General features: G+C 39.1%; 1 protein-coding gene across 3 annotated transcripts; it reads left to right on the plus strand.

Moving 5' to 3' along the window:
• The first annotated feature begins 3,245 nt into the window (after window positions 1-3,245).
• SLITRK3 (SLIT and NTRK like family member 3) lies at window positions 3,246-24,579 on the plus strand. 3 transcript variants are annotated; one of them, XR_008628584.1, is made up of 3 exons: window positions 3,944-4,391; window positions 9,235-12,531; window positions 19,480-24,579. XR_008628584.1 is itself a non-coding variant. In XM_055127726.1 (2 exons), the coding sequence occupies exon 2, from the start codon at window positions 9,256-9,258 to the stop codon at window positions 12,193-12,195; it is 2,940 nt and encodes a 979-aa protein (XP_054983701.1). In that variant the 5' UTR covers window positions 3,246-3,655; window positions 9,235-9,255; the 3' UTR covers window positions 12,196-13,481. The 3 variants fall into 3 exon arrangements, 2 of the variants coding, with proteins under 2 accessions (XP_054983701.1, XP_054983702.1); XM_055127726.1 differs by lacking the exons at window positions 3,944-4,391; window positions 19,480-24,579 and adding an exon at window positions 3,246-3,655 and having other exon boundaries at window positions 9,235-13,481; XM_055127727.1 differs by lacking the exons at window positions 3,944-4,391; window positions 19,480-24,579 and adding an exon at window positions 7,465-7,586 and having other exon boundaries at window positions 9,235-13,481.
• Window positions 24,580-25,442: the final 863 nt, after the last annotated feature.

A 25,442-nucleotide genomic window follows, 5' to 3' on the forward strand; every position in this document is an offset into this window, starting at 1 on the left:
TATTTTTGGTTGTATGGGACCAAGTTTGGTCGTGGATACAAGCTACTCCTGACTCTGTGCTTTGGGCTTGCTCCAACAGAAATCCTGGCACCATGTGATATAGGGGAACAAACCTCCCAGGTGCGAAGCATACACTGAGGTCATTCAGTCTTGTCTCTGGCCCAATGTGTGTGCAGTTTCATATTCAGTAGTGTTTTTCCTTAAATTTAGCAATCACCTGAAGAGGATGATACATTTCTATGACTTCTCATTCTACTTATGTCTGTTATTTGTTTTCTTATAATTAAATTTTGTATAAAAATGGACCTTTTCTATAACCCTTCCTGAGAGTATATCTTTAAAACTCAATTTTCAGGCTAATAAAGAAAAAAATCCAAGGAGGTATAGTGCCGCCAGCAGATCAACCTGTACCTGTGGGGCGAGTGTATCAGCAGCCTGATGGTGCCTTCAGGCTTCCTGATACCCCAAACTTGCTGCTATGCCTTTGGCCAGACACCAACAACTTGGGGCCAAGTTTACCAAGAAATTAAATAGCCAAAAGTTAGGTAAGTGGGAGCCAAACCCACAAACCACCTCTGGCTCAGCTATATAAGCTCATCTATTTGCCTTATTTCAGAGACCATTAAATCTTGAAAGAGATCAAAAGACACAGTTAGGGCCAGTAGCATGGAGGTAAGTGGAAACCCGTGACTGAGATCTACAATACCAGTTGGATCAGGACTGGGCTCCTCCCCCCAGGTCCCCAGTTTTCCAGTAGCTTGGTAGTCACACTACAAACTACCCCCGGCACCATGTAATCTCATCAACAGCGAAGACCCAGAGACTATAAACTAAAGCTCCATGAAGAGAGTGCCACAGAATCTCCTGACCCCGTGCCAGGCTGTCTTCACCGAGGCACCTCAAAGGGGGGTGGGTTGGTTTCCCTTCCCGCCCCAAGCAAAACCCTGGAAGCTGAAAACCTCCAGAACCCAACCACCACCATGCTCAAGGCCACTCTATACACCTTTGGATGAGACTCACCCAAGAGGGGACGAGCCTCACCCAACATGGGGTGAACATCACCCAAGAGCAGACCAACAGGAAAACCCAGGTATGTGGGAATCTGTGACTGAGATCTCCAAGACTGCTTGGATCAGGACTGGGCCTCCTCCTCCATGCCCCCAGTTTTCCAGAAGCTTGGCAATAACACCTACAAACTGCCCCTCTCGCCATGTAATCTCATCAACGGCAGAGACCCAGAGACTATAAACTAAAGCTCCCGGAAGAGAATGGCACAGAATTTCCTGGGCATTATATTCTATCCATAACAAACAACACAAAACAAATCATGTAGCATTGCCTTTTCGGCAGGTTTGAGTGGTGGTGGGACTAGTGTCAAAATATCTAATATAACCAAAGTAGAGATCGAGTACGGGGGAAATTGTCTGCCACACAAGCAGGGGGAGGGTTGGAATGGGGGGTGGAGGTGTGGGGGTGTGGAAGAGGGCAGTTTTGATGGAATTCGTTCCAGTAGATCTCAAGATATATGTATATACATACATATATGTGTATATATATGCAAATGCATATGTATGGAAAGACAGATTATATTAGGTGCTCTATATAGTAAATAATATTATATAGTGCTCTTTTCAATTTCTTAGTTTTTGCATATATACATCTTAGTAATCTCAAAAAACTCAGAAAAGAGTACTTTGAAAAACAAATAAAAACATTATTTTAAAAAGCAATCTAAAAAAATAAATAAATAAATAAATAAAAAGCAATCTAAACTGACTATGCATAATCAACAGTTGCTGTACTGAATTTGTCAGGCACATAGAAGGATAAGACAAATGAATAAAGGCCCCCTAATTTCAGACCCCTGAATTTCACTATGTCCTATTTAATTATCTTCTCTCTTTTAAGTAGTAATAAAAACACTAGATCTTAGAAAGTTGTAAGTAGGACATTAGATTAATAATGGTATGTATAGTGCAGTACATAGAAAGTCCATGAAAGACTAAAGTCATACTGTCAAGCCTGCTTCTTGGGTGTTTTAATATACAGATGAAAAACACACTACTTCTTTGCACGGGTCCAGTAAGAGTTGCTTTTAAAGATATTTTGGAAGTAGGGTAGAGTTCAATTTACTTCTACAGTTATAAGTGAAGCTACACAACTCACTTGACTTTGTCAATTTATTGCTTCCACTTTAGAAAAGAATAACAAGAGATATAGAAATTATTCCTCAGACTACCCTCTATTCATTTTTTGGAGCAGGTGGAAGACTGTCCGCTCTGCAAAACATTCTGTGATTAAAGGGATTCATTAAAAAGAGAGAACTCTGTTGGTTTAAACTGCGGATCGAATGGAGCATTAAATGACTGCATTAGTACGACTGCAGTGGGGGTAATGGCCGCCTCCAGTGGGTATATAATAATAGTAATAATACTTTCAAATAGGGGTAATACCTGTCCCACTGTTCTCATTTAATTTTTGCAAGGAAATGTATCCAGCATCTCTCCAGAAAATGTCCTCATATTCAATGCCCCTCACCCAACAGTTTAATGTTTCTCCTAGCAAGGGGGAGTAAATAGATGAAGAAATATGTGCACTTGGAAATTGTGATCTATGTATCATGAAGGTGGGAAACTCTTCCAAATCACTTGGAAACAGTTTCTAGAAAGGCGGTGTTTCACCGTACCACCCACCCATGCAGCTCAGATGCTTTTAACGCAATCACCACCCCTCTCCCCTTCTCTCCAGCCTCCCACCCAGCCAGCCATGGACGGGAATTTTCCAAGTAGTCATTTCTCATGTACTGATAAGTTAAAATCAATCCACAGATTGCTGGTTTCCTGTCACTTAATTTAACAGGGATTTTCTTTGTAAAACTGCCAGATTGTGACCAATAAAGGAAGAAGTAACAGGGAAATGGAGTGGGGTGGGGGTGGGAGAGGAGGAAGAACGAGGAGGAGGAAGAAGAGGAGGAGGAGGAGGGGAAGGGGAGAGAGGGAAGGAGAAGGAGGAGGAGGAAGAGAGGGAGAGAGACAGAGACAGAGGCAGAGGAAAAGGGGGTGGGAAGAGCGAGAGAGGGAGCGAGAGAGCCTGCTTCCTTAGAAAGGGAGAGAGAGAGAGCGAGACCGCGAGAGAGCGAAAAAGAGAGAGAGAGAGAGGGAGAGAGAGCCTGCTCCCTTACAGAAGAGAGAGAGAGAGAGAGAGAGAGAGAGAGAGAGAGAGAGAGAGAGAGAGAGAGAGAGAGAACCTGCTTCCTTAGAGAGAGACAGAGACAGAGGTACAGAGAGAGCCTGCTTCCTAAGAGAGAGAGGGAGGGAGAGAGAGAAGGGGGGAGAGAGCCTGCTTCCTTAGAGAGAGAGAGGGAGGGAGGGAGAGAAGGAGAGAGGGAGGGAGAGGGAGAGAGCCAGAGAAAGAGAGAGCGAGCGAGCCTGCTTCCTTGCTCCCCTGCCGCCTCCTGCAGGCCCGGCCGCCGCGCGCGGGGACTGCGGCTGCTGCACACAGTTGGCGCGGGGGAGGGTGGGGGCGCGGGCAGGGGGCGCGGGCGGCGGGGCTGGGCCGCTGGGCTGCTCCGGGTGCTCCCCGCGCGCGGCCGGGGGCGGCTGGCGGACGGTGGCTGCGGCCGGCGTGTCCCATCCCTGCGCTCGGCGCAGACACGGTGAGTAGAGCGGCCGGGCTGGGGCGGCCGGGGCCGGGGGTGCGTCCTCGGCCGTGCGTCCCCGGGCAGGCGGCGGCTCGCCCACCCCGCACACGCCGCGCCGCCCCCCTGCCGCCCCGAGCCCCGGAGCCTGCCGGAGTCTGCGCTCCCCGCCCCCCCCCCCCCCGCGCCATCCGCCCGACGCCGGGAGCGGCGCCCCCCCTCCCCGCCCCCACCCCGAGGGTCAGGAGCCCAGACGCCCGCGGCGGCGCAGCTCGGCTCCGGGGACGGAGGCCGCGGGCGGGACGCGCCGGGACAGCCCCGGGAAGCCGAGAGGGCGAGAGCCGCGGCCCGGCCGCCAAGGGCTCGGGCCCCAGCGGCTGCTGCGTGGACAGCCCGGCGGCGCTGGGTCCGAGCGCAGCGGGCCCCTCCGAGCGGCCGCCGAGTGCACAGCCCCGCGGCGCGGGGTCCGAGCCCCAGCGGGCCCCTCCGAGTGGCCGCCGCGTCGCCAGCCCCGCGGGCGCAGGTCGCAGCCGCGCGTCGGGGACACCGGCCGCCCGGTCTCCCGCGGGGATGCGGCGACCGTCGCCCCGCGACCCCCAGAGGCGGAGACTCTCCCGAGGAGCACGAGCGTGATCCGGCGGCCTCTCTGGAGGAGGAGAAGCACAGGGCCGGCGCGATGGACGCGGCGCCGCCTCGCCCGGAGCCCGCACCTGCCGCCCGGAGCCCGGAGCCGCGCGGGATGCTGCGCCGCTAGGTACTCGCCCTGCCCGCCGGCCCGGGTCTCCGCACGGGAGGACCCCCGGGACGTGTCGCCGCGCGCACAGGTGCCGGGACAGGCTGCGTTTCTGACGGAATGCTGCCACTGTCAGGACAATAGCAAGAGGGGGGAGGCCTGGGACTAACGTGCCCTCGGACTCCTTTTCTTGGGGAGAAAACCCTCAGAAACCCCGACAAATAGGCCAGGTAACCGAGCGAGAGCCCCTCCCCCAGCGGATCGCTCTGGCTTGGTAAAAGATGGAAGGGAAATGGCACGGCCCGAGCTCTGAAAAAAAAAAAAAATCATTTTCCGTTTCTAAACCGAACCATTGTGCGTTTCGCGGGAGACAGCAGATTAGAAAATAATCTGTAGATGGCTCAGCGCTCTTCTGAAAATGAATGATGCAGCATTTCAATTATTTGTTCTAGAGGAGATCGTTTGCTTCCATATTGGAATATTTTAATCTTAGATATGAGTAAATTAGCTCAGAGATGTTGGGCAAAGGGGAAGGACGAGATGGAAAGGGGGCACTGTAGAGAGAAAGAGCTTCTTGTGCTCTGTAGAGAAATAAATGGTGCCCAGAACATCTAGTTGGACTAGAAGGATACTGGCCTTCAGGCCCTCCAACCCTAACTTTGAAGCTGGTGAACAAGCCATACTGAGATAAAGGAAAAAAAGGGTAGCGCAAGCTTTAGAACTTGGCACATGTCAAGAATTTAAAGATGGTTAGTCAGGGGACTATTTACAGTAACTGGGGAGATCAGATAAGGTTGCCCATTCTATCTAGTGCATCAAGGGTTTGCAAAAGATGAGCTAAACGGTCACTGCTTCCATAGGTGCAGGAGGTGGTGTGGGGGAGGAGGAAGGGTGGCAGTTGGTGAAGAAGACAGGGTTGCTCTGGTTCTACGTTCAGGCTTTCCTATTTGTCTGCTTCATTGATGAAGAATTGATTGGGTCTGGAATATTAAAGTTGGGGAATGTTAGAGAATCCTGCCCTCCTATTTAGTTAGTTTCGGGTTGCAGTTTCCCGTGTGAGATACTGAGTATTAACAGTGATACATGTGTGATCATTTTAAATGCAAATTATCAAGCAAATTGCTTAAGATGGCTGTTCAAGGAACCCTGAGTTAGGTGATTCATATATAGTTAGAATGGTAAAAGAAAAACTTTAAACAAACTGCTTTTCTTAAAAAAAATGTTTAAAATTTTTTTTCTTTTTTGCTTAAAAAGTGTGCCTTAAAGGAAAGCCCCCTCTGCTGGCAGTTTGAAACCCTGGGGCAACTAAGGCTCAGACCAGTCCTACAGGGAACAGAAAAGTCCCTTCTGTCCCCATTTGTCTGTGAGAGAACTGATGTATGTATGTGTGTGTAGAGATGGTGCCGTGCATCCATGATGCACAATAGATTCCTCTGCTACATGCTTGCCTTCCTCCAGATTGCCCACTCAGCTGTGCTTCCTCCCACCAGCAGAACAGTCGGACCCTTAGGTAGAGCTGCTGGTTGAACCATTAAAATTCTTCCTTTTGAGGGGCCCTGTGAGCATGTCCTGGTGCCTCTTTCACTGCAACCTCCTCCCTCCATCATCCTTTGCCACCTTTGCCACTCCCTATCATCTCTTTCCCCCAAATAACAAGGAAAAACATTGATGGAGGAAAAGAAAGAGAAAATAGAAGAAAGGGGGAAAGAAAAGAAAATCTCGATCCCTGAAATCCCACCCCCTAGGTTTTCTAGGTGTTTCTCAATAGAAAAATTGAATGTGCTATTGTTACCCAGACAGTCGAGTCTCCCTCCAGAGCGTTGGTTTGTCTCTGATTTTTAAAATGTGGAAGCAAATACATGTACATGCTGTTGAATCCAAAAATATTGCAGGCTTTGAGCTGCAGCACATTAAAAGGATGCCTGGTGCAAAGAGATCGAAGCAAAATGCAGGAGGAACTCAGTCCAGGTTACTCAGATTGCTTGAGCTTTTCCTTATTCAGGAGACCCAAGCAGGGTCAGCTAGATTCAACTCTTATGCCTTAAGCACTTAAATTCCCTCCCATCTACATCTTTGAGGGAAACTACAGCTGTGAAAAAGATCATTCTGAAAGATACTATTACTTTTCAGGCAATATACACTAGCAAGGGAAGCTTTGAAGACCTAGAACAGCAAAGCATTCAGGCCGTGGTTTCCTTGATAGTTTTTTTTTTTTTTTAAAAAAAAGAATATTGTATTCCTCCCCCACTTCTTCATCCACACCAAAGGAAAGTTTCTTATGGCCTGATTGATCTTTTAGTGTCTTCATTTTTCTTATTTTGACAGTTTGTCATCTGGATCCTTCAGTTCTTTTGTCTTCTCTTAAATACACACACACACACACACACACACACACAAGCACGCACATGCACACACACTCACCACCATGCACACTGAATAGTGATCATGCATGACCTCATGCTAAACATTCCTCCTGCACTTCTTTTTCTCTCTACTTCTCTCTCTCTCTCTCTCTCTCTCTCTCTCTCTCTCTCTCTCACACACACACACACACACACACACACACACACACACACACACACTGAATTGTCATGGTTTCCTAAGTGACTCTGCCTGGTAAGTGTTCCCTTTCTTAGAGCTCATTTTCATAATGCAGAAAAGTAGTTCCAGAGTTACAGTGCATATTAAAAACAGGAAAAAAAAAAACAGAATGTAAGAAGTCTGAGATTCAACACCGTGATTGAGGTGTCTTTTCTCCTGCATTCCTCCCGCCCTTCCCCTGGGTGCCCAATGATGTGCTGCTGGTACCCAGAGAGAACAGCCTCATCAGCAAAGGCTGTGGTGGTGAAGCTAGAATCCTGCAGCAGCCCCTTCTCCCTTCTCCTTTGAGTGCCAAGCAGCAGTTCTGCATCCTAAAGAAGCCCATTGAAAGGCCCATTGCATTCCTGGCACGTCTCAAGCTTTTTTGCTTTTAGTCACTCTGCTCTCGCTCCCTCCACCACCCCCTACTTCCCTCCTTCAAAAAAAATATATTATCCCCCTTTGCTTTAGCTTCAGCAAAAGGAAGGGAGAGAAAGGGGGAGAGAGAGAGAGAGAGAGAGAGAGAGAGAGAGAGAGAGAGAGAGAGAGAGAGAGAGAGCGCGATAGAGAGCAATCTTTATACTCAACCCAACCCCCACCCACAATGTTCAGTGCTTTAAAAATTCTGTAAAATAGGTAAGTAAAAGACCTCTGGAGCCTTTCTTGCTTCAACTACAGGGATCTAAAAATAATGGAAAAAATCTAATTGTTGAAGGTGAAAGAACTTAAAATTTTAATATGTTATGAGGGAGACAGGGAAGACTAACTGATACTGCAATGTAGCCTCATCTGTTTTCTCTTTTCCCCTCCCTTGATTTAATTGTTTCTAAAAATTGAGTACTGACTGCATGAGGCAGATTTCTAGCTGCTTTCTCATGGATTCTTTTCTTACAGCTGTCTGCATTATAGGCAAGCTGAATGTGAAGATGCATTATTTTCATTCTCCCTATAAATTAGCTCATTGTGCTTAAGTTAAAAGATTGATGAGATTTTTCCTTAATGTATGTGTCTGTGTAGAAAGAAAACAAGCTAACAAATAAGCTTTTATTGTTTAAAAGAATTCTTTTTAATTTTGACTGATATTTCACCTACTTAGAAAGGGCAATCTAATAAAACTGCTTTATTAACATATGGATATATGTGCATTTTCATATACTGATAATAGTAAGCAAGGAAATTTAGCTATTGAAGGCTCTGTTTTAGTAGACCAGTGCACTGTATTTGTTTCTGATTTGAAAACAATTGAGATTTTCTTTGAAATTTATCCCATATCATAGATCATTTATCCACAGATCAGAATTAAGATGTTTTCCTTTTCCTGACTATAAATCCCAACCTCTCCTCTAGTGAGTCACCTGCATTTTAAGATTTGTCAGGGTTCCTCAGTTGATCTTGAAGGCAGGGATACAAATTCATACAAAGCTCCACCAACAGAGCAGAGCCACACAGGTTCAGCATTTTTTAGCTATATTTTCTATATTATATATTTGCCTCTGACTGTTGTACAGTGCTTTAAAAAGACTAATCACCCTTACAGGACTAAGTACAAAAGTTAACATAATACCAAAATGTAGAAATTATTTAAAGGGTATATTAATAAACTGTTCAGATAAAAGTGAGTGGGTAAAGTATTACTGAACATGGCCTGTAATTAAGCACGCGGTGATGATCTCTTAAGAGAAATCTTGTTTTCCTGAGATATATAGATATATATCATCTTATGTTACTCAGTTATTAGCCCATTGACAATGTAGTATTGGTCAATAGGGTAATAACCTTTATAACTTTGAGAAATGACATGTCTTTTTTCGTATAAATATTTTGTTGAATTAACATAAATTAAAAGTTTAAAGAACAATTATTTCCTTCCATTAGATTTCCAATAAAATCTCTATCAGGGACTTCTCATATCACCATGGATTTTAATAGGTAAACAGATATGATAGTCAAATCATTGGCATTAGTTCTTATGCTGCCTAAATGTAAGATTATGCTCCTATACTAGTTTGTTTATTTGCTAGAAAAAACAACATGAAGGCTGCTTCTCTGTGTGTGGTATATTCTTTAACAAGAATGGCTTGATTTAGAAAAATGTAATTGCACTGTAAAATATTTGAGTTCCCTGAATTAAAAATAGTATGTTAAGCATGCTTACAGGTCAGTCTTAGTGTCAATTCAACAACTGGTAGAGTTCTATCATTCTTAAAAAGCTCCATGTATATGAGTTAATTAGAACAGTACCTATGACTAAAAGCTAAAATCTGCATCTTTATTTCTGTTGCAGTTTTGTAATCAACCACAAAAGATGAAATCTTCCATAACTGAGATGCTTCACAGAGGGAGGATGTTGTGGATAATTCTTCTGAGTACAATTGCTCTAGGATGGACTACCCCGATTCCCCTGATAGAGGACTCAGAGGAAGTGGATGAGCCCTGCTTTGATCCATGCTACTGTGAAGTTAAAGAAAGCCTCTTTCATATACATTGTGACAGTAAAGGATTTACAAATGTTAGTCAGATTACTGAATTCTGGTCAAGACCTTTTAAACTGTATCTACAGAGAAATTCCATGAGAAAATTGTATACCAATAGTTTTCTTCATTTGAATAATGCTGTATCCATTAATCTTGGGAACAATGCATTACAGGACATTCAAACAGGAGCTTTCAATGGTCTTAAAATTTTAAAGAGGCTATACCTACATGAGAACAAACTAGATATCTTCAGAAATGACACCTTCCTTGGATTGGAAAGTCTGGAATACCTACAGGCAGATTATAACGTCATTAAACGTATTGAAAGTGGTGCATTTCGGAACCTGAGCAAATTGAGGGTTCTGATTTTAAATGATAATCTCATTCCCATGCTTCCAACAAATTTATTTAAGGCTGTATCCTTAACTCACTTGGATCTTCGTGGAAATAGGCTAAAGGTTCTTTTTTATAGAGGCATGTTAGATCACATTGGCAGAAGTCTAATGGAGCTCCAGCTTGAAGAAAATCCCTGGAACTGTACATGTGAGATTGTGCAATTGAAGAGTTGGCTAGAAAGGATTCCTTATACAGCTCTGGTGGGAGACATCACCTGTGAGACGCCTTTCCATTTCCATGGAAAAGACCTGCGAGAAATCAGGAAGACAGAACTATGTCCTTTGTTGTCTGATTCTGAGGTGGAAGCTAGTTTGGGGATTCCCCACTTATCATCAAGCAAGGAGAATGCATGGCCAACTAAGCCTTCTTCAATGTTGTCTTCTGTTCATTTTACTGCTTCATCTGTTGAATATAAGTCCTCAAATAAACAACCCAAGCCCACTAAACAGCCCCGAACACCAAGACCGTCTTCCACATCCCAAGCTTTATACCCTGGTCCCAACCAACCTCCCATTGCTCCTTATCAGACTAGACCACCTATCCCCATTATATGCCCTACTGGGTGCACCTGTAATTTGCATATCAATGACCTTGGCTTGACTGTCAACTGCAAAGAACGAGGATTTAATAACATTTCTGAACTTCTTCCAAGGCCACTGAATGCCAAGAAACTGTACCTTAGTAGCAATCTGATTCAAAAAATATATCGTTCTGATTTTTGGAATTTCTCTTCCTTAGATCTCTTACATTTGGGAAACAATCGTATTTCATATGTTCAAGATGGAGCTTTCATCAACCTGCCCAACCTAAAGAGCCTCTTTCTCAATGGTAATGATATTGAAAGGCTGACGCCGGGCATGTTTCGAGGCCTACAGAGTTTGCACTACTTATATTTTGAGTTCAATGTCATCCGGGAAATCCAGCCTGCAGCCTTCAGTCTCATGCCGAACTTGAAGCTACTATTCCTCAACAATAACTTGTTGAGGACCTTGCCGACAGACGCCTTTGCAGGCACATCTCTTGCCAGGCTCAACCTGAGGAAGAACTACTTTCTCTACCTTCCTGTGACTGGTGTCCTTGAACACTTGAATGCCATTGTCCAGATAGATCTCAATGAGAATCCTTGGGACTGTACGTGTGACTTAGTCCCCTTCAAGCAATGGATCGAGACCATCAGTTCAGTCAGTGTGGTGGGCGATGTGCTCTGCAGAAGCCCCGAGAACCTCACCCACCGGGATGTGCGCAGCGTCGAGCTGGAAGTTCTCTGCCCAGAGATGTTGCACACTGTACCTGTTGGAGTCTCTCCAGCCCAGCCTGGAGATTCTCAGCTTGCTGGGGGAACAACAAGTGCATCACCTTATGAATTCTCTCCCCCTGGGGGCCCTGTGCCACTGTCTGTGCTCATTCTTAGCCTACTAGTTCTATTTTTTTCAGCAGTCTTTGTTGCTGCTGGACTCTTTGCTTATGTCCTCCGAAGACGCCGAAAGAAACTGCCCTTTAGAAGCAAGAGGCAGGAAGGTGTGGATCTTACTGGCATCCAGATGCAATGCCATCGGCTTTTTGAAGATGGTGGAGGAGGTGGAGGTGGGAGTGGGGGCGGACTCCGACCAACACTCTCCTCCCCTGACAAGGCCCCTCCTGTGGGTCGTGTCTATGAGTACATCCCCCACCCAGTTACACAGATGTGTAACAATCCCATCTACAAGCCCCGAGAGGAGGAAGAGGTGACTGCCACCTCACTCCAGGAGACAGGAAGTGCAGAGCGTGGCGGTCCTGGTACACAACCACCAGGAATCGGGGAGGTTCTCCTAGGAAGTGAGCAGTTCACGGAGACAGCCAAGGAGAACCACAGCAACTACCGGACCTTGCTCGAAAAAGAGAAGGAGTGGGCCCTGGCTGTGTCCAGCTCACAGCTAAACACTATAGTGACAGTCAATCATCATCACTCACACCCTCACCACCCAGTAGTTGGTGGAGTTCCAGGGGTAGTTCCAGGACCTGGAGGAGACTTGGCTGGGTTCCGCCACCATGAGAAGAATGGTGGGGTGGTGCTGTTTCCTCCTGGTGGAGGCTGTAGTGCTGGCAGCATACTACTAGACCGAGAGAGGCCACAGCCAGCCACATGCACAGTAGGATTTGTGGACTGTCTTTATGGCACAGTGCCCAAGTTAAAGGAGCTGCATGTCCATCCTCCTGGCATGCAATATCCAGACTTACAGCAGGATGCCAGGCTCAAAGAAACCCTTCTCTTTTCGGCTGGAAAGGGCTTCACAGACCACCAAACCCAAAAAAGTGATTACCTCGAGTTAAGGGCCAAACGTCAAACCAAGCCGGATTACCTCGAAGTCTTGGAGAAAACAACATATAGGTTCTAACAGAAAATTAAAAAAAAAATTTAAAAATCAGTGCTTTTCCCCCCCGCCCCCAAACAAAAAAAAAAAAAGAAAAAAGAAAAAAAGAAACACAACCCCCTTTCCCCTTATATTTGTCCCCAAAACTCCACTCTCATAAACTTCCCCACCCTGAACAGAACTCAAGACCGCATGAAAACTAGAAAATCCAGATGTAGGCTCTTCCCTCTCCGTGTGATTTGGAGGAAGGGTCATACTCAGATCATTAATCAATGAAGTGCCTTCGCAGACTTTTGCCAGCAAATGTTATCATTATTTTTTTATACTGAAACTTGAGACTTTGACTGTGCCATGTATAAGGTATAATGGGGATCATTATGTTGATCCTAATTAAGTAAAAGTCAATGTGTCTTTATTTTCGGTAAATTAATCATTTTTAGTTGTAGTTTTGTTTGATGGTGGGGGTGGGAGGGAGAAAATTGACATTTGTGGCTTTCTTTCCTCTTCTCATCATGGCACAGATACTGTACATGTATTAACAATGCAGTTTGCTGCATGCCTGGAAACTGCAAGATGGGGCGGGAGGGGGCGGGTCTTTGCTCGAATGTTCTCACCCACTCTTTCAGACCCATGCTGATCACCAATCCCTGCACAGAGTCAAATCTGTATACCTGCAGCCTCTTCCTTTTGGTGCAGGTACACACAGAAACACACTTGCAAACACACATATTCTTCTCCCACTTAACCCAGTCTAATTATTTCGGGTTTGATCCATTCATTTCCTCTCTATAGCACCACCTTCTCTTTATTATTGTTGTATAGCTCACACATTTCTCCTCCTACTATCCTAAGAAAAGTCACACAATAGTCTGTACCCTTCTGAAGTGGAGGCCTGGTGATTTAACAATCGGAAGTATACATCTAGGGATGAGTACTCTCTGTGACACTTCATCTTGTGATGCCAAGATTTTTGGAGAACATCTTCACTTTCTTATATATATATATATATAATATTAAAAAACATAAAAAGCAACTGGGTATATATCACTAACAGCTTTGTAGGAAGCACTTTTAATGTCTTCTCACACTCAAAGATTCAAAAGAAATGTGCATATATTTATTATGTAATTTCAGTGATTATAAATTGTAAAGGTAATGTTTAATCATTGTATAGTGATTATGCGTCTGGTATAGCTTTCCTAATAAAAAGTTTTTGAAAAATATAATATATATAGAGGATACAAAGCTTGAACCTTAACTTCAGCTATGCCATGCCTTTCCTTCTTCCATTAAAAAAGTATTTCTTATTATACAGAACACTAGTTTATTAACAATTTTGATGCACTGTGAGATTGATAAGTCTTATAACCCACCACCTCCATCCCATTCCAGGATACATTTGGGACTTACAAACTTGACATTGTTTGCTTTAATTATGAATTTCAACCTCAATGTCCCAATGATGGACCATATTTCCCTGATAACATTTAATTGGGAGAAAACACTGTTATGAGGTTGCTAAGAATGACGGGCTCGGTTAGGAGGAGGTGACTAGAGTTTCACTCAGTTTTATATATTAGATGACATGCAGACAAAAGAAAAGTGAAATTGTAATTTTTAATGTGCACTGAATTTACTACCACACACAGTCCTCTCAAAATCTAAGGTACTGAGATTTTGTGAGAATCCTGCTATTATGAATGTTGCTACTGTTTGCATTTGGCTACTGTGTTTCGCAGCCTATGCTATAACTGGTCAGTCATGCTTGAATTAAGAAAATACTGAACTAGTTTTTCTTTCTCTGTGAAATTGAGATGATATGAAAAATTGATTAGACAATACTTCAAGTTACGATCCATGTACATGTGAGCAAAACCAAAGAAAATTGGATTTTTAAGTGTCAGTATCTTGTTTGCAGAGGAAGCTATTAACTGATACACAGAAACACTAGCGTCGAGGCAGGCACTTATCTAATTCGGCCAGTAGAGGGTAGCAGCACCCCAGAGAGCCGCACTCTCGGTACCTGCTGATCTGAGCAGTTTCTCTGCCTGTGTAGTTTATTCATTTGTCCTTAGACATGATTATGTGTTGAATGTAATTCACCGCAAATCACTAATGCCTTACATCAAATATTTCCATAAAACACCTTCTAAAGTTGGGTGACTGGTATATACTAAAGCTTTGTATTTAAGAAAAATCCTATTGTCTAGAAGATAATATGTATGTATTCTTCTAGCTATATATAGATATATGTCTTCTAGACACACATACATATGTATGTACCTTGATTAATTATATTTAAATATCAGGACAATGCATGAAACAAAAAACACAAGTATATTAATACAAAATGCAATTTTTGCGCTGCAGTTGCATTTGCTACATTATATATTAAACTTAATTGAATATTTTGGAATTACTTTAGAGCAAGAAAACCAATGGCCATAAGATTTGCTATTTCTCATGGACATTACTGAAATGCAGCTCTTCTTATACAAGAAAATCAGGCCCACTTTTAAATAGATGTCAGTCTTCTATTTATTCTTTATTTTTTGTTTTCTCATTAGTCAAATTCATAGTTATTTCATGTTCTATATTATTTCTGATCCTATCTTCCTTCACTTAGTTTTTACCCTTTCTCCATCCCTTGATTCCTCCTTTATCTTCCCTCCCTCCCTCCCTCCCTCCCTCCCTCCCTCCCTCCCTCCTTCCTTCCTTCCTTCCTTCCTTCCTTCCTTCCTTCCTTCCTTCCTTCCTTCCTTCCTTCCTTCCTTCCTTCCTTCCTTCCTTCTTTCCTTCCTTCCTTCCTTCCTTCCTTCCCCTCCCTTTTCTTTTTTCCTTCCTTCCTTCCCTCCCTCTCCCTTCCTCCCCCTCCCTCCTTCTCCCCCTCCCTCCCTCCCCTCCCTCCCTCCCTCCCTCCCCTCCCTCCCTCCCTCCCTCCCTTCCTTCCTTCCTTCCTTCCTTCCTTCCTTCCTTCCTTCCTTCCTTCCTTCCTTCCTTCCTTCCTTCCTTCCTTCCTCCCTCCCTCCCTCTCTCTCTCCCTCCCTCCCTCCCTTCCTTCCTTCCTTCCTTCCTTCCTTCCTTCCTTCCTTCCTTCCTTCCTTCCTTCCTTCCTTCCTTCCTTTCCTCCTTCCTTCCACCTTCCTCCTTTCCTCCTTCCCTTCTTTCTTTCCTTTCTCAATAAGTTATTATTCTTTACAGTGTCTTCAAAACTATGGTGTCCCTTTAACCAATGATTCACTATAATCACATTCCTCCTAATAAAATAATTGGGTGGATAATAGAAAGCATACAAATAGTAAAAACTACAAGTGCAAACCTACACAATTCCAATTACTGTCATTTCTTTAGTAAACATGCACATATTCGTGTAACATAACAATCAGGTTAAAATACAATCTCAATTATCCTGGTGCTTTTGACATTTGAAATTGAGTGTCATAACCATATCAGATAACAATATGACTTGAAAAAATATAATGTTTATATTTTATTTATTAAATATAGAATGTAAGACTGTCTGAAAATGGATAGAAATTTTACTCATAAATGAGGAATACATTTATTTAGGGAAAATAAATTTATATGAGAATGCAATTTTGTATCAAAGGAGACAATTTTTTTACTTCCATACAGTTTTCTACCCCACAGACTAGACCACTTATTTTTTCAATGCAATAGTATTATCTAAGTTAATTTTAATATTTAATACTAGATACATTTTCACAAAGTACAAAACATTCATACAGGTATTATGTTTAGAATTTATGTTTTGTTACATAAAATTATCATTTTTTTCCAGAATCTTACTTTATAATACTAGTAAATTCAACTGAAACATCCACTTTTGACAGCTCATGCACTGAAACTGAAAAGATGGTATAATAATCATATCTTAAAATGAATCAAAATGATGCATTTTATATCCCTTAACTACAATGTCATAAAATGGCATATTGTATCATCCCTTTAACTACAAGATGGTGAGTGGAAAGTAATTGAAAATGAACTTATGTTGATTCAATAATAATTTTGACATTAAGTACCTATATAGTATATTCATAGAAACACTTTAGCTTTTATTTAAGAGGCAGTACTTTAAAAATATGTTAATGTATAAGGATGTTGGGTATCATTATTTACGTGAGAGTTTAGAAAGATACAAGGGAAACTTAATTATGAACTTTGCAAATTGCTTCTTTAAGTCTTTGACATACAAAAAAGAATGATATTTATGTTTGGCTTTATGAAAATCGATAGTGCAGTATAAGAACAAAAACTTTTCAAACCATTAGAACGTGTTATTTTTTTGTTAATTTACTTTTTTGTTTGTTTAACAAAAACAATTCTAGCAATTTGTTTGACAAATTCTAACAATTCTAACCTTTGGCAACAATGCTGTGTCTTTGTCAGTAAATTTTTATAATGATTATGAGAGCATAAGTGAAATTTGAGACATATGACTTTGACAATCCATGATAATTGTAGAGTAGTAATGAGAAAACACTCTGTATTTGAGATGGCTTAATTTGAATTTAAACATTTAACTTAGTTCAAACTAAGCAGCTATAAAAATTCAGGTGAATATGACATAAACAGCTTCAATTTCATAATGTTTTCTGATTAATATAGGCTTTAAAAAATAACAGAAGCAATAATATAGGCAATCCTGTATGGATGTGTATATATACACATATGTATATATAAAAAAATACTATTTCATATGTATATGTGGCATATGCATAGTTTATATATTATAGGTTATTGTTTTTATAAATTAAGAGGTTTTTGTTCTCACAAATATAATACTTATAGTTCTACACATTTATTTCCTTTTTTTCTGTCTAGCTACCATTTGGGTTAACATAGATGAAATTATGAGTCTTTACTTTGTGAATATTCACATGTAAACCACACCAGTGAAATTAATATTACTGAATTTCCAAGTTAAATGATCTTCCAATTTTTTTTCGTTTTGTTATTTAAGTAATGGGGGACAACACTTATTTAAATCCTCACAGTGGAGAACTTACTCATATAAATATGCAACATAAGAAAAATAAAAAATACAATTGTTTCTTTTTCATTTTACTATCTATAGAATACATTACACAGGAGAAAATAATTTTGGTAGTTATTAATTTGATAAACCTTATAATTTACTTACATATGTGCAAAAAGTGAAATACTGGAGGTAAATGAAAGGACCTGTTTAAGAAGTTTATCACTCAGTTGATCGCTTTTAGCTTCATTATTAAATGTATAATAATAAATATATGATAAAGATAGCTGACCATTTTAATATGCTTCTACAAAATTGGAATTGAAGCAGAAGATTTTCATATAAAGAAAGCAGGTCTATATCTGTGTTTCCTAGTGGTGAAGATGTGATGTTTTTGCTAGTTTCTTTTACTATGATAATTTTTGCTCTGAAAATAATATATTTTTGAGAATCTGTTTTGTTTCCTCTATTGCATTGATCTTAATTGAATTTAAGAATTTTGAACCCTCATATAAAATATTGATTCTGATAACTTACAGTATTTATTTCCAGGGAAGTATTATAATATAGATACTATTAATCCCATACTTATAATACTTTAGAATACTGAAAAAGATGATGATTAGTAAAAATAAGGCATTTTATCTCCAATTTTTATTAGATATCATGATTGAAAATACTGTTAATAATGGAGTCTCAGGCATAAATTTTTTCAATACCACACCCACCACCAGAGGTCCACATATTGAACTAAATATTTCTTCAGTCTATTCAATATACCCTCCTGTTTATGAATGGAAAGTGAAGTGATAGTTTGTACTGTTAATGGGTTTGCAGTGAGTTTGCAGATAGTTTTCATTCAGCTTACTCAGTGAAATAAATACCAAAATGTGCTAATAACCAATCAAATCAAACATGAATAGAATAATTCAATTTTAATAATAGCCTGTTATATTTATGATTAAAGCTACTGAACTACAAATACTGTATTATATAGCATTTGTAATGTAATATTTAGTGCATTTGTAATGTAATATTTAGTGCAGAGTGAGCTTTTGCCCTTGATATAATTTAATATAAACATTAGGTTTAGAATTGTACTATTTTTGTAGGAGATAGAAAAGATTATAACTTTTCAAACTTATGGTGTGGAGATGGGTTAGAAAAAATAGGTGCTGAAACATAGATATTATTTGACTGTGTGGAGGAATGGAAAAAATTTCTTCTTGGCCCTATTTCTCTCACTCATCTGATACTTTCCTTCAGCTTCTTTTCTGACACAATACTAAGAAACTTGGGACAAGAGATATTTTATTGGGCTCAAATTGTTTGCCATTACAAAATAAGGGATTGATGAATATGCGTAATAAATAACAAGTCATCCAATTTATTTTTATTTGTACTTGTAATGAGAAAATAAACATACTTTGTTGTGGAAACATTTATAAACCCAATGAAAAATAGCAATGCCTATATTAATAATAATAAAATATCTAGAACCTCTTCTAGAAATCAGAAACCAGATTCTTAAAACGTTTGAAAGCTTTCTCTGAGAACTCAAACCCTGCTTTAACATTTAAAATGCCCTTATGTATTTTCTGTCCTATATAAGACATTGGTTTTATGGAAGTTAAATATAAATAGAAAATATCTGTTTCACAATTACCCCTTCTAGAATTCACACATTTTCAAGAACTTCCTTTTATTGCAGTGTAAACTTTCTTACAATTCAGCTGTTACATTTTAACTGGCAACTTACCATTCGTTTTACAATATTATGGTAAAACGATTTACCTTTATATCTTCATTTCATTGTGTTAACTAACTTTATAATAAAAATGTCCGTGACATACGTAAACTATTAATTGTATGCCTAAACCAGATGTGATATACCGTAGTGCTTTTTTGTATGTTTTGCTTTTGGGACATATCCTTTGATGTTCATTGCTGACTCCTGACTGTGCTGAGGGAATACTCCTGATAGGTCCGTAGGATTTTATGGATTGTGGAATTAAACCAGTGGGCTACCTGTAAGGCAAGACCAGACCCTCTCTCTCTCCAGCCCCTACCACAAGATTTTAGAAAACCCTTAGTCTTTCTAAATTGGACATTTAGTTAACTTGAGTTTTTTCTCTGTGTGATTTTCGCTAAATTCAGATTCAGTATCAAACTCTATTACACTCTTTCTAACAGTTCATTAGATATATGACTTTTATAGGTGAAAATAAAGTGAGAATGGATATAAAAATGATATCAGATATAAGTAATCTGTGCAATATGACTTGAATCTCTCTTTATTTCTTCAGGAAAACTTTCTCAACAAGAAGTGAAATGGAAATAGAGGGTCAAAATGAAAATGTTCTGCCTTTCTGAAGATAAGAAGTTACTAGTTTAAACAAAACTTTCATATTAACCTTTGCTGATCTTTAAATCCCAGAACAGATTTACTGTGTCTTTCAACATAACTCTAAGTCACTTCAATCAGTTAACAGTCACTGGACAGCAAATTAAACTTTTACAGAAAGAAAAGCAACAACATTTTTTAAAATTCTAATTCAAAAGAAATTACAAGCATAAATATCAATGGATTTTAAAATATTGAGCTAATTCATACTATAAACTGTAAAATGAGTTATGGAGTCAATACCTTTTATTAAGTTATTTTTTATACAAATAAGAATTCGTTGTTATCTCCTAGTTTATTTCATACTATGTTAGCATACTTTTCTCTGATTCTATATCAGCAACCTTTTTTTTTCAGTTTTGTACTCTTAAGTATTGAACCCAGAACATTACACTTTTAAGGCATGTGTTCTATTGTTGACACACATCCTTGGTTCCAAGGATAAATTCACTTAGTATTTATTTTAAGAAGTTTCTAAAAATTCACTGTAATATGTGATGCAAAATTCTAAAGCTAAATAAAGATAGATTAAGCCTTTCTTGTTAGCTGCAAAACTGCTTACTTCTATTTTTAATTATAATTTGAAATTTTGCATAATTTTCTGGTTGATTTTAATTTTGATGAAGAATTAAAAAATGAGATGCATTTAAAATGCATCACTTAATTTTTAATGAGTCATATTTTAACAGTTTTATACATATAATGATTTGTATGTATTTTTAAATAATATTTCAACATCTGACACAATACAAATTTATATTTTGTTTGTGATGGGAACTTAAAATTTATTATCAAAAACTTTCAAATAATCTATCAGTATTTATAACTATAATCACTGTGTTCTACATTAAATTCTTATGACATATTTTTGAGGGGTGTTACCCAGTGGTGCTCAGGACTTACTCTTGACTCTGTACTTATGGATCTGTCCTGGTTGGCTTCGGGAACCATACAGGTACCAGGCATTGAACCCAGGCTAGCAGTGTAGAAGGCAAGTGCCTTATCCAGTGTACAACCTTCTGACCCTATGACATTTATTTTATAACTAGACTCTTTTCATGGGGTCAGGAGACACACCCGGCAGTGCCCTGTTGCTATTCCTGATTTTGTGCTGAGGAATGACACTTGGTGTGCTTGGGGAACTATATGTGATGGTAGAAATCAAATTGTGGTTGGTTACGGATAAAGCAAGTGCCTTATCTCTTTTAACATAACTAGAAATGTGTGCCATTTAATTCCCTTCACACATTTTGACATTCACACCCAGCCCTTCTTTTTACTTTTTTTTAAAGAAACAATCAATATTTGGACTGGAGTGATAGCACAGCGGGTAGGGCGTTTGCCTTGCACGCGGCTGACCCGGTTTCGATTCCCAGCATCCCATATGGTCCGCCAAGCACCGCTAGGAGTAATTCCTGAGTACAGAGCCAGGAGTAACCCCTGAGCATCGCTGCGTGTGACCTAAAAAGAAAAAAAAAAAAAGAACCAATATCTTTTTGATGAGCTTATCTATGTCTATTACTTTTATGTTGTCATTTTTTAAAGATTTCACAAAAATGATATTATGTGGTAATTGTCTAACTCATTTCATTTAGAATGATTGATGTCCTCAACTTTCATCCATACATTTCATCAATCATGTTGAAACTTAATCATACACATCTTAAGATGGTAGTGAAATTGCTCCTTACAAAAGATTATTGAAATAGCTTCTTAAAAATCAACTCTAATTTCTTCTACATATATATAATTAATATCTAAACATTGCTCAAATAAATTGTGCATACATACACATTTTATTAAATCACTATCAAATAAAGAAAAAATTTATATTGCATTACTGCACAAATGAAATGTAAAAGTTTTAAAAATTCAAAATGCGGTAGTATGTAGTGTGGGAAACTGAACAATATATAAAACAGCATTAATGTTTTATTTAATTTTAATTACTTATTTATTTGTTTGTTTGGGGGACACACTCAGTGTGCTTAGGGTTTACTTCTGATTCTGCACAACAGGATCACCCCTGCTGGGCTCAAGGTAACATATGGGTACCCGGGATTGCATGACAAGCACTTCCTACTCTATGACTCTGGTCCCATGTTTTACTTTTTAAATTAACTAAATAACTGTACTATTAAACTTGAGTACATTGGAGATGTTACTTTGATTACTCTCACCTCATTAAGAATTGTTAGGAATCCTACCATTGTGTCTTAATTCAAAGGAGGAGGGTAGAAATATTGATTCCAAGTGCAGGTTCCTATTTCCTATTTCCTGAAATAGGAAACGGATACATATTATCAATGTAAATTGATAGTACAAGTCACAGTGGTTATTATTTTACTTTCAGAACAGGCACACATGTATCAAAATTTGATTTCACATTTCTAGATCTAATGAGCCCTTATTGATAAAGTAATGGAAATTTAATATCATTCTTCCAAATTCTTATGCACAATCTTTACTTCATGATAATTTTAGACTATTGAGCTTTTGTTTTCTGCTACTTCCAGCTGTGTCCAGTGCTTCCTCCTGGTTCTATACTAATGGAACACCCATGATGGGATCCAGAGACCATATAGGGATGCTGGGGATGAACTTGGCTTGGATGCAAGTAAGATAGGTATCCTGCTTGCTGTACTATTTCTCATGAACCTTATACTAAGTGTCCTTTTGTCACTTTACCTATCTGTGCCAATAGTTCTGGCTTTACAATTAAGCATAACTTGAGAAGAGAGACTATATTCAGAGTCCCCATGTCTAGGGCCATATTTTGCCCACCAATGGGCAATATAGTCTCATCGAGTTCTGAGTTTCATGCAATCTGTCTTGTTTCTAGAATAGCCACATTTATACATACTTTCAAACACAGAATTGATAACAAGAGACACTAATATATATGCATTGACTAAATAAACACAAATTTAAAATACATATGCCTGTGTAGAAGTTAGTAGAACTTTAATACTCCCAAAGAAATGATAAAAATGATGGACTGGTTTAGAATGTGAAAAAATTGGCAAGAAATAAAAAATATGAGAAATGTAATAACTCTGGCTTTCTTGAATTTCTTTATTGACCTCAAGAAAAATAAGATTAAGGAAACAGGGGCTGGAGTGATAGCACAGCAAGTAGGGCATTTGCCTTGCACGTGGCCAACTTGGGTTCGATTCCCAGCATCCCATATGGTCCCTTGAGTACCACCAAGAGTAATTCCTGAGTGCAGAGCCAGGAATAACCCCTGTGCATCGCTGGGTGTGACCCCCCCAAAAAAAGATTAAGGAAACAGTTTTATGAATATGTCTCGAAATAAAATAAGATAAAATGAAAGAAAAATAAACAGGGGAACTATACACATAATTATATCTTTTTTATTTCTGGTAGATGAAGAATAAGCCTACCTAGTATAATATAATGCATATGTGATATTAGTGAAGTTTTTTGTTTAGTTGTTAAAATGTCAGGAATAAGAAAACAATTTATAGAGTTTTATGGTCTTATTTGTTATAATTGCTTACCTAAAGATTTTACTTCTGTACTTAAACTTTTAACTTAATTGAAACCATCCAGAAACAAAAAAATGGCACATTAATAAGAATATTGTACACTGACCTCACCTTTGAGAGACTACCAGTCTATTAATGATATTCTAGTGCAAAGCTTTAATTTACATGACTGCTTATTTTAAAGGTAAAATTACATGTGTTGCCAAATATGTTGCAGGAGAACTTTACCAAAATCCCTCCACCACAGTATTTTGAGTCCTCCCTTCCTTTCTGTCCCTGTTTGCTCTTCCATAGCATTGAAGTTATTTCCCCAGGTTTGGTTCTGACAGAAATGAGGGTTTTATTTGGGGGTGAGGGCTAGGGGGTAGGGTTGTTAGGTCACACCTGTCTATGCTTAGAGATTACTTTTGGCTTGGTACTCAGGGATCACTCCTGGTGTGCTCAAGGGATATACACTAAGGGGATAAAATGGGTCAGCCACATGCAAGGGAAGTGTCTGTCTGTTTTTATTTTTTTTATGCTAGCAAAATTTACAATACTACACATTTGAGGAATAAAATATACCAAGCTTTATTCCTGTAATTTAGTATTATACTGCATATACCAAAATGTGTAGATGATGAAGAACCTTGTGACTAGTAGTAGCAGTAAATATGCAAAATATGTTTATATTGCAATATTTATATGGCAATGCAGAACTACCTACATTTTTATAAAATAATATAAGATCTCAAAATAAATGAAAAAAATTGATCTGTATTCGTATTGAATATTGAATCTTAATATGTTACTATGATTACATCTCTAAATTACTGAAAAATATAGTTTAATTAATGTTAATGTTATTCCAGTAAGGAATATTTTAAACAAATACAAAGATGCTCATGATTAAAAATAGTCCACTGGTATTTGTTCTATTTACTTTTATTTATAAAATAATATTCTTATAAAAATCCAGAATATTCATCACTATGACCCTACACCTTCACTGTCTTTGATGTTTGTGTTCAAATAGCAGTTTTTGGTGTTTTTCATCATTGAATTATAATTGTGTATGAACTAATTTTATTATAGACAAAATTATCTTGAACAGTACACTTATATATGTTTTAGTACACTTATATATGTTTAGTGCATATTTGGAGTATCATCCAAATACCTTAGAAGCTGTTCTACAAAACTTGCATGCTTAATGAGTCTCATAGTTTTAGTGTTCTCTAGACAAATAAAGTAGCAAGTACTATAGTAAATTTTAGAATATGTAACATGAGAATTTTTTTAATTAATGGCAAGTGAGATGAGTATATAAAAAATGAGACTGGAAAATTAGTAAAATGGGAAAGCACTTGTTTTGCATGTAGCTGGTGGATTGATCCCCTGTCACCCACTAGGGGTGATCCTTGAGCACAGAATCAAGAATAAGACTTGAGTACCAATGAGTGTTAGCCAAAAGTCAAAATCAAAAGAAAGAAGAGAAAGAAAGAGAGAAAGAAAGAAAGAAAGAAAGAAAGAAAGAAAGAAAGAAAGAAAGAAAGAAAGAAAGAAAGAAAGAAAGAAAGAAAGAAAGAAAGAAAGAAAGGAAGGAAGGAAGGAAGGAAGGAAGGAAGAAAAAAAGGAAGGAAGGAAGAAAAAAAGGAAGGAAGGAAGAAAGAAAGGAAGGAAGAAAGGAAGGAAGGAAGGAAGGAAGGAAAGAAGGAAGAAAGAATAAGAAAGAAAGAAAGAAAGAAAGAAAGAAAGAAAGAAAGAAAGAAAGAAAGAAAGAAAGAAAGAAAGAAAGAAAGAAAGAAAGAAAGAAAGAAAGAAAGAAAGAAAGAAAGAAAGAGAGGAAGGAAGGAAGGAAGGAAGGAAGGAAGGAAGGAAGGAAGGAAGGAAGGAAGAAAAAAAGGAAGGAAGAAAGAAAAAAAGGAAGGAAGAAAGAAAGAAAGGAAGGAAGAAAGGAAGGAAGGAAGGAAAGAAGGAAGAAAGAATGAAGAAAGAAAGAAAGAAAGAAAGAAAGAAAGAAAGAAAGAAAGAAAGAAAGAGAAAAATAATTTTAGAAAGGTAAAAATTCATCAAGTATGTTTTTATAAAATTTAAACATAAATCATAATATGGTATTTAATATTTTAAAGATATGCATATATCTTTATACCCGTATAAATGTATATGTATGTATATATGTATATTCCCCAATGTTTTATTTCATTTGTTCGTTTTTGGGAAACACTGGACTCTGTTCAGGGCTCACTTTTCTTTGGGCTCAGAGAACAATATGCAGCATCATGAATTGAACCTGGGCAGTAGCATTCAAGACATGTGCTTCACCCACTGGATTCTTTCTGAAGCCCCTATGTACACACTATTATTAATATTTCCA

Source organism: Sorex araneus, chromosome 2 (assembly GCF_027595985.1).
Source record: "Sorex araneus isolate mSorAra2 chromosome 2, mSorAra2.pri, whole genome shotgun sequence".
NCBI lineage: Eukaryota > Metazoa > Chordata > Mammalia > Eulipotyphla > Soricidae > Sorex > Sorex araneus.